The sequence below is a fragment of the Arachis duranensis genome, chromosome 5 (assembly GCF_000817695.3).
Source record: "Arachis duranensis cultivar V14167 chromosome 5, aradu.V14167.gnm2.J7QH, whole genome shotgun sequence".
NCBI lineage: Eukaryota > Viridiplantae > Streptophyta > Magnoliopsida > Fabales > Fabaceae > Arachis > Arachis duranensis.
The window spans coordinates 4,836,143-4,845,899 of record NC_029776.3 but is presented as its reverse complement, the minus strand read 5'-3'; the positions used below and the strand labels follow the sequence as shown (position 1 = coordinate 4,845,899).

At 39.0% G+C, this 9,757-nt stretch overlaps 1 protein-coding gene across 2 annotated transcripts in view; it reads right to left on the bottom strand.

Annotated features, from left to right (window-relative positions):
• LOC107487512 (histone-lysine N-methyltransferase, H3 lysine-9 specific SUVH6) overlaps nt 1–8,645 on the bottom strand; it is a 16,894-nt gene extending 8,249 nt beyond the window's left edge. Inside the window, exons 1-2 of one of the 2 annotated variants that reach the window (XM_052261995.1) lie at nt 8,329–8,645; nt 7,347–7,509 (exon numbers count right to left, since the gene is read on the bottom strand). In XM_052261995.1, the coding sequence (XP_052117955.1) occupies nt 7,347–7,508 (162 nt within the window). In that variant the 5' untranslated portion in view covers nt 7,509; nt 8,329–8,645. The remainder of the gene's footprint in view (nt 1–7,346; nt 7,510–8,328) is intronic. The other variant, XM_052261997.1, reaches the window with a different exon arrangement.
• Between the last annotated feature and the right edge of the window lie 1,112 nt (nt 8,646–9,757).

The window sequence follows — 9,757 nt, the reverse complement described above, 5'->3', positions numbered from 1 at the left end:
AAACAAATAATTTTTTTTTTTTTTTTTTTGTATTGAAACGGGGTTATAAAAACCCAGAAAGCCAATTAATACTGAGCCTCAATATTGTGAAAAAAATGTTGCAGGCCCAAAAAATGAAAGGATCAGTGGATCACAATACAACACGTGTGGAAGTTTTGGCGGGAAAATGTGAATGACAATTACGAAGAACGAACACCAGCAAACGAGCTTTGAATCTTTGATGTTTGTGATTTCTGGTTAGAGAGTTTGAACCTTGAAGCTTTGGCTTCGCAAACTGGAAGAACAAGATCCCTTTCACTTCCTTTCCCAATTTCGTGAAACTCCGCCCTCACAGGAAGACTTATTGCGACTCTGCCTTTAAGGGGGAATCTGGTAACACCGGCAGACGAGGCTGCGCCACCGAGTTTCGCCATGTTCCAGACGGAATCTGCCGGCATCTTCATGTCTTCGCTGCCGGAGACTCAGAGCTCCGAAAGCTTTGACGCCGGTGGAAGCACTCGGGAGCAAGACGACGTTTTTCACACGCCGCCTGAGAAGTCGTCATTTCCCACCTCCCGCGAGAAGCCGTTGGACCACTACATGGCTTTCAACGAGTCGCTGGAGTTCGGCGATTTTGGTAATTCCCAAGGAGGGGGGAGCGTCAATTTGGAGAGGGATTCTGATTTAGGGTCTTCGGAGGTGCAGCTAACGGAAAGGGATGACAGGGAATTGGACTAGAATTGTGATCAAATGCCACACCTTGTCATGAATATTGTAAGAAGACTATAACTATTAGTACATGCAGGTTATTTTCTATCAAGGTTTGGACTAGAATTGTGATAGAGAAACTTTGTTCAAACTATATGATTTGTAGATTTCTAAATGAAAACCAAACCTGCTGCGAATGATATTATATATTCTGTTATGGATTTCAATGCCGGGAAGACATGTAAGGACCCTGACTGGGTTTGTGTTCTCGATGTTTGTAAGTATAATACCCACAACTTATTGGCCCTAAGATCACTCACTCATATAAATGACACTATCATATTTTTCATCTCTCAAACTCACTAACACTCATAAAACAAGGGAGAGAATTTTCACATTTCAAAATATACACATTTCATTATTGAACACACACAATACATAAGGCATATATGCCTTTATATATGCAAAGTTTCATACTAAAAGTTCATGATTCTACTAACTTCTTAATACACATACTTATCCAACTTTGCTTCTTACTTTGACTATTCAAATAAGTAATTTCTAGTACATCTTGAAAATTCTTCATTAAGCTTAGTCATCAATCTTGAACCTTTCAATGCACTTCATGATTCTTCTAGTATGGAGGTGATGAGTGCAACTTCCTTTTAATTCCAATTCAATTTGATTTTGAACTTCTTCATTGTTGTAGAATGTTGTAGTTATACTACTCTCTTGAATGTTCTTGGTTATTCTCCAATTTTCCAACATCTTCTAGTAAATTAATGATTATTGTTTTCAATTCAAACTTTGCTTCTTCAATTCTTTAACCATGTTTCATGAAGCTTCTAGTCCATGCAAGTTGATTTAAAATTTTAATCAACATTGCGTCCCTTAAATCAAACTTGCAGAATTAAGCATCTTCTTCAATTTGTAAAATAACTCGATCTTTAATGGCTTTGTAAATATATCAGCAACTTGTTCTTCAGTTGGACAATACTCGATCACTGATTTTTGTTTGTATCCTTTTGCAACTAATTGCTTGGTTTTTGTTTGTATCCTTTTGTAACTAATCTTGCTTTGAAACGATCAACTTTGCCATTGGGTTTGTACTTAGTCTTGTAAACCCACTTTACTCCAATCGACTTCTTATCTGCTGGTAAATCTGTCAGCTCCCATGTGTCATTCTTTTCAATGGCATGAATCTCCTCACCCATTGCTTTCTTCCAATTGTTGTCTTTAAAGGCTTCTTCAAAGTTCAACGGCTCACAATCTGAAAATAGAGCAAAATTTATGATTTCTTCATCAGACGAATCGTTGTCATTGCCAACTTCATAATCTGCTAATCTAGCAGGTAATCTCCGCTCTCTTTGAGGTCTTCTAGATGATTCTGGTTGTTCGGTTGCATCTGGTTGACTTTCTTCTTCATCATCACATGTAATCTGGTTGTCTTTCTTCTTCATCATCACATGTATTTGAAATTACAATCGACTGTTTTTCTGTCTTTGTGTTCCAGTCCCACATGGCTTTCTCGTCGAACGTCATGTCTCTGCTGATGATCACTTTCTTTGATACTGGATTGTTCAACTTGTATGCTTTTGAGTCTATGCTACAGCCAATAAAGATACACTTCTCGCCTTTGTCATCTAACTTCTTCCTTAATTGATCTGGTACGTGGGCATAAGCTATACACCCAAAGACTCTGAAATGATGAATGGAAGGCCGCTTTCCACTCCAAGCTTCCTCTGGAGTTTTATCACGAACACTTTTTGTTGGACATCTGTTTAAAATATGAACTGCAGTTGCGACTGCTTCTGCCCAAAACTCTTTAGGCATTTGTTTTGACTTGAGCATGCATCTGACCATATCCATGATGGTTCTATTCTTTCTTTCAGCCACTCCATTTTGTTGAGGAGTGTATCTAGTTGTTAGTTGGTGTTGAATTCCGTGTTGCTTAAAGTATTCTGAACACGCAAGATATTCTGTTCCTCTGTCTGTTCTGAGAATTTTGATTTTACAGCCACTTTGTTTTTCGACAAACGCCTTGAATGTCTTAAAGACATCACATGCTTCTGATTTCTGCTTCAGAAAGTATACCCATGTATATCTACTAAAATCATCAATAAAAGTGATAAAGTACATGCTACCACCATTACTTGGAACTTCTACAGAACAAAGATCTGAATGCACAATTTCAAGTAATCTTCTAGCTCTCCAAGACTTTCCTGTAGGGAATGGATCTCTGTGCTTCTTTCCCAGTTGACAAATCTCACAAACACAATTGGGAACATGAATCCGTGGTAGACCAGAAACAAGTCCTTTTCTTGACAGGTAGTTTAGGCCAGAAAAATGAAAATGCCCAAACCGCATATGCCACAACCAGTTATCATCAAGTATCACAGAACTCATGCAAGAGGGATTAACATGTTGAATTTTTAACGGAAACATTCTGTTTGAAGTCATCTTTGCTTTATCAATGAACCTTCCATTGTTGTCAAATACAGTACAATATCCATGATAAGTTATCATCTTATATCCCTTCTCAGATAATTGCCCCATACTTAGTAAATTGTAATCAAGTTCAGGAGCATAGAAAACATCAGAAATATAACTCAGAGAACCATCTTTCAATCTAATTGGTATGTGTCCTTTTCCTTCAATAGGGATCTTTGTACTATTACCAAACTCCAATAATAGTTTAACTGAGTCATCTATTGAAGAAAATAACTCCTTTCTACCAGACATATGATTACTGCAAGCATTATCCAAGTACCATATATTTTCATCTTCAGCACATGAATTACTTGTAAAAAATAAAGTTTGAGTACCCGGATTGTCATCAGTATTTTGATGCTGATTTTCTGCAACGTGTGCTTGATTGTTATTCAACATTTTGAATCTGCAATCTGCTACTCTGTGTCCATACTTTCCACAATGAAAGCAACTGAAATTGGTTCTTTCTTGATAAAAATTACCTCGACCTCTTCCTCGGTTAACAGACTTGAAATTCATTCCACCTCTTCCTTGATTAGGTTGTGTAAAATTATTGTAATTTCCTTGGTTGTAATTGCTGGTGTAAAATTGTTGTAACTTCTTTGGTTGTAATTGCCACGACCTCTACCTCTAAAACTTCCTCTGCCTCTACTTTGAAAATTAAAACCACGACCTCGTCCTTCTTGTGTACGGTTTGATTCTGCAACGTTGTTGAAATTCACTCGGCTTTTCAAGGCTTTCTCAGTTGATTTTTCTGACTTCTCCAGTATTCTACTGATGTGGCTTTCCATGGTTCCTTGCAACTCTGCAATCGTCATAGTATTCATATTGTGAGACTCTAGTATCGTAGTCACCACATGGTCATACTTCATCGGCATGGTGCGAAGAATTTTCTCCACCACTTTGCTATCGGGCATATCTTCTCCATAGACTCTCATCTTATTGACAAGATCTGTAACACGAGTAAAATATTGCTCAACGGTTTCTGAGCTAGACATCTCGTACCTTTCATATTCTCTTCTTAAAGACTGTAGCTTTGCTTTCTGAGCTTTATCTACGCCTTTGTATGACAGCTTCAACGTGTTCCATGCTTCCTTTGCACTTTTGGCATTTGCTATTTTGCCAAACACCGTATAATCTACTCCTTGATGAATTTGAGATAGCGCCAATTGATCTCTCCTTTGTTGGGCAACATCTGCTCCTTCTTGCAAACCTGGTTCAATGAAATTCCACAGGTTTTGAGCCTTCAAATGGGTGGACATCAAAGTCTCCCAATAACCATTTCAAAACATACACATTTCATTATAGAACACACAAAATACATAAGGCATATATGCCTTTATATAGGCAAAGTTTCATACTAAAACTTCATGATTCTACTAACTTCTTAATACACATACTTATCCAACTTTGCTTCTTCCTTTGACTATTCAAATAAGTAATTTCTAGCACATCTTGAAAATTCTTCATTAAGCTTAGTCATCAATCTTGAACCTTTCAATGCACTTCATGATTCTTCTAGTATGGAGGTGATGAGTGCAACTTCCTTTCAATTCCAATTCAATTTGATTTTGAACTTCTTCATTGTTGTAGAATGTTATAGTTATACTACTCTCTTGAATGTTCTTGGTTATTCTCCAAATTTTCAACATCTTTTAGTAAATTAATGATTATTGTTTTCAATTCAAACTTTGCTTCTTCAATTCTTTAACCATGTTTCATGAAGCTTCTAGTCCATGCAAGTTGATTTAAAATTTTAATCAACAATATTTTATCTGTGGCAACGAAGCTTCAACTCTAATCAAGTAGTTTATTGTTATTTTTATTAGTTTTTTTTGTGTCTTTCAACTCTAAAGTCTAAACAATTTTTTTTCTTGATCTCTATTATATATACACCATTATAGCTTGTTCAAAATTTCGAGCTACCTCATAGTTTGTTGCATGTCCTTTAAAAACGCTTTCTTGATTAAATGAAATAGGTTATCGGCTATTAAAAAAATGTTGGAGGTTAAAAGATTGACTTATTTATTATATTATTGAAATAGTAATGACAATGATAATGGAAGTATTTAATAATAGCCAACGTATGAGTTAGCAAAATGGCCAACTGTTTTTTTTTCTTATCAATCCTAATAGAATGAATTTCTATTATCATATCCATTGGTCAAGGTAAGTATTGATGAATTCAGACTTTTAGAAAATTCAACTACAGCCCAAAAATATAAATATCAAATAAGAGAACTAGACTTCAGTCATATTAAGAATTCAGCTGGTACTCGTCTAAACCAAAGCCTAATTCAAACTTAAAGAATGCGTTGTTGCATTATGCTGACTTACCACAGATTAGTATTTGCACTGATGCTTATGCCATAAAGCTGTGTTCTCATTTTATTTGCCTATAAAAAAGTTGGGGTATGCAGGGCTTCTATGTGGGGAAAATTGGAGGTCAAAACTATTCACAAAACAAGCTACAATAGCTTACAAAACTCTGGAGATTGTGACTCCGAATTTCAAGCAATGTTACAATCTGCCTATACCCAAAAGGAAAAATAAGACAAAAAGAAAAAGCCACCAACTTGCATAGTTGGCAATCCAAGCTCAAAGAGGTTGCAAGGAAATTAAAAAACACAACCAACATGTGTTTTAAGATATTGCAAAATGTGCTGCAGACTCTCAGAACTGAAAGTAAACCAGTGAGGAGTACTTAATTATGGACAAAATGTGAATACACTGAGCTACTACTTGTGCTTGCTTGAGCACCAAAGCTTGACGTTGGGTGCAGAAGTTCTGCCTGTGGGAATGAGCTAGACAATAGCCCCATTGTGATTGTATGGGATTTCACCCCCATTCTTGGCTACACAAGAACATCTCAACTCAGAACAACCATTAATGCAACCACATCCTTCTGCAGGAATGAGATCACAATCAGGATAAATCATGCTGGTTATGTATTTAAAAGGTGGGGTTTTTCATCATCTCTGACATTCACAGCACATACTGGAATTCGCTCTTTCCCATAAGAAATATCATTAACACATAGACCTTCTCCCATTTTGAACTACTTAGATTTCTTCAATTCCTTCAAAGGAAGCTCTGGTTGACCAGAGATTCTTCGCAACCGAAACTTATATACCAGCTTCCCATGTGGCCCCATATCCTGCCAACATGACTCAACTAAATAGAGTCCATCATAAACATATTTCTTGGACCTTCCATCTGCTGAATCAGCACCCCGTATCACCCTAACAGGGTTCTGTTCGTCATTACTATTCTTCAAAGCAAGATTTCCCCGTTCAAGCTTCTGATCTTCAGGTTGTTTGTCAGAGTTCATCACATTACCACCTTGTCCTGTATATATCAATACATCTGAATTATCCAAATCATCAGCATAGCCTCCCGATGCAACAATACTTGTTGCAAGAATCTTACCACTGTGCTTCACATAATCTATACCGCCCTGAATTTGGCGATGAAGGCCAACTATATTAAGTTCAATTCTATACTGAAATTCATCACCAACTTCAATCCCAGGTACAGATCCCAAGATCTGCTTACCTTCATTAACATATTTCCCCTTCTCCTTAAGGACCTTTGCTGCTAGTAAGTCAACCCTTCCCCGCTCATTCTTTGCTTCTAGTTCCTGCAAAAGCTTTCTAGAAACAGCTTGAAAAAGTCGTAGTGTTTCCCGCACTTTATGTCGAGTAACATTTGAGTCATTCTCAACCCCTCTATTTTCATTCAGCAAAGATGGAGCATTGCGTCCACATAAAGCAGGAAAGTCTCTAATAGCTGAAACTTTCTTTCGAGGAAAATATCTTCTAGTTAGCATGTTCTCCGTCCAAGCACTGGAACCAGCCACCTCACCAACTGGAGAAGACAACTTCACAGCTCTTCCAGACTCTGTATCTGCCAAAGCTTCCATGTCTGCCAGCAACATTTTTGCAGGTTCGTCATTTACCAGAGGAGGCCTATCCACTTGATCAGATGAGACGACTGGATTTTCCTTATTCAAACTGCAATCAGTAGTTTGGACAAGAGTTTTGGCATGTAACTCAGGATGCTGGCTATTGTCCTCACACTGGGAAATTAAAACAGTATCAGCCCCAGAAATGTTCACCATTCTTATGCTAGTTGCAAATTTAGCAGAACCAAAACCAGCAAATATATACCTTTAAAACTGCTTCAATCCTTGGAGCAAACGGTCCACATCCTTCAGGGAAATCACGAACGGTAGAAACTTTACATCGCTTATACTCAGACGGGGCATGAAATTTGCAATCCCTATTTTCCCTCACGTACTTCTCAAAACCATTACTTACAGATGCAGCCATCCTGCTGATGAATCAAAATTCAGTACAGTCTTTTCTTCTTTAAACAAAAAGCACATGATTTGTGGCATTGACATCAGAAAAACGAAAATAGCAAACCATCTCACCATTTTGTACTGGTTTTTATTATAATTTAATTACAGCATAACTTTCATGGAAAAATACAGGTTAGATGCCTGCGATTTCAGAAATTTTGTTTAAATACATTTTGTTTAATTTGGTGCTTCTTCAAATTCCATGCGTTGGTTAAGACAAAGAAGAGTAGCCCCAATGGGCCAAGAGCACCACACACCGCTTCACAGCATCTTTCTCGTCATTGATTACACACATTAAAAATCATGAACAACCAGATGCCTTTCACACAAACAAGGTCACCTCCCATAAGGCCATGAACAACCCAAATACCAAAAATGTTTAAAGTAACACAGCCTTTGGTCGAGAGAAGCTTGTGCTCTCTAAAACGAAACTAAGGCGAAACAGCCACTAAACACCACAAAGAAGGAAGAAGATGGTACGTCATTACGTCATCATACACAGGGAAGAGCACAAGAGCTCTAAAATTTGCTCATATTCACCAAAATTAACATCGAATCAGAGAATGAACAGCAACAACTCTAAAAAACCAACATTCAACAAGCAGAAAGAACAGCAACAACTCTAAAATTTGCTCAGGTTCACCAAAATTAGCATCAAACCAGAGAAATAACAGCAACAACAACTCAAAAAACTAAATAAAACAGCAACAACCATATTCCACAACCACCAGATTCACCGAAATCAACATTGAACTAGAGAAAGAACAGGTTCGAAAAATGGAGCTCGCCTGGTAGAGAAGACGACGACCACCACCACCACCCGAGGGAGCAGATGTTGCTTCACTGGTTTCGACGAAGCGAACGCCGGGTCACGGACTCACGGTGAGAGACCGAGAGAGCGACGAGGTGAGAAACCCAGAGACTGAGAGTGACGAACTGACGACGAGGGGAGAGACGAGGTGAGGGTGAGGGGATGCCGACGCCGAGCTCGAGAGAGTGACGAGGTGAAGGTGAGAGGCTGCCCGCTGCCGACGCCGAGCTCGAGAGAGCAGAGACAGAGAGACGAGGGCTTGGGAGGGGGTGGTTGGATTCCACTCTGCAACGCCAGGGAGTTATGGTTCATTCAAAGAAGGGGATGGGGTGAGTCTGAAACGATGCCGTTTCAGGGAAGAAAAAATAAAAAAAAATTAATAAGCAAGACCCGGTGAAAAAAATGTTGCAGGCCCAAAAAATGAAAGGATCAGTGGATCACAATACAACACGTGTGGAAGTTTTGGCGGGAAAATGTGAATGACAATTACGAAGAACGAACACCAGCAAACGAGCTTTGAATCTTTGATGTTTGTGATTTCTGGTTAGAGAGTTTGAACCTTGAAGCTTTGGCTTCGCAAACTGGAAGAACAAGATCCCTTTCACTTCCTTTCCCAATTTCGTGAAACTCCGCCCTCACAGGAAGACTTATTGCGACTCTGCCTTTAAGGGGGAATCTGGTAACACCGGCAGACGAGGCTGCGCCACCGAATTTCGCCATGTTCCAGACGGAATCTGCGGGCATCTTCATGTCTTCGCTGCCGGAGACTCAGAGCTCCGAAAGCTTTGACGCCGGTGGAAGCACTCAGGAGCAAGACGACGTTTTTCACACGCCGCCTGAGAAGTCGTCATTTCCGGCTTTCAACGAGTCGCTGGAGTTCGTCGATTTTGGTGATTCCCAAGGAGCGGGGAGCGTCAATTTGGAGAGGGATTCTGATTTAGGGTTCTGGGAGGTGCAGCTGACGGAAAGGGATGAAAGGGAATTTGTCTCTTGGAGCCCACGGGGAATTAAACGAGATGGTGTTGATGAAGATAATGATGAGTTGCAGGTTAAAAAATCGAAAATTTCAGAGCCACAATCAGGTAGTGATTTTTCTAGGGCTTATTTGGGGATTGAATCTCTGGAAACCCAAGAGAGTAATGAAAAGTGTGTGGGGCCAATGAAATCTCAATACTGGAGAATGAAGGACATGAAGTGATGTGTGGAGAAGAAGATCAAAACATGGAGAATTCGGCTTGTGCACTGGAGATTCCTAGAGAAGAAAATGTTCAGAGCTCTATTGTTTTATGTTTTGAGTTTTCTAGCAGAGAAAGAAGTTGAGGACTTGAGCTCTGGTAACAAGGAAGCGGGTGGTGGTGGTGATGCTGCTGCTGATGATGATGATATTGGAAATGCTGATTTGTTGG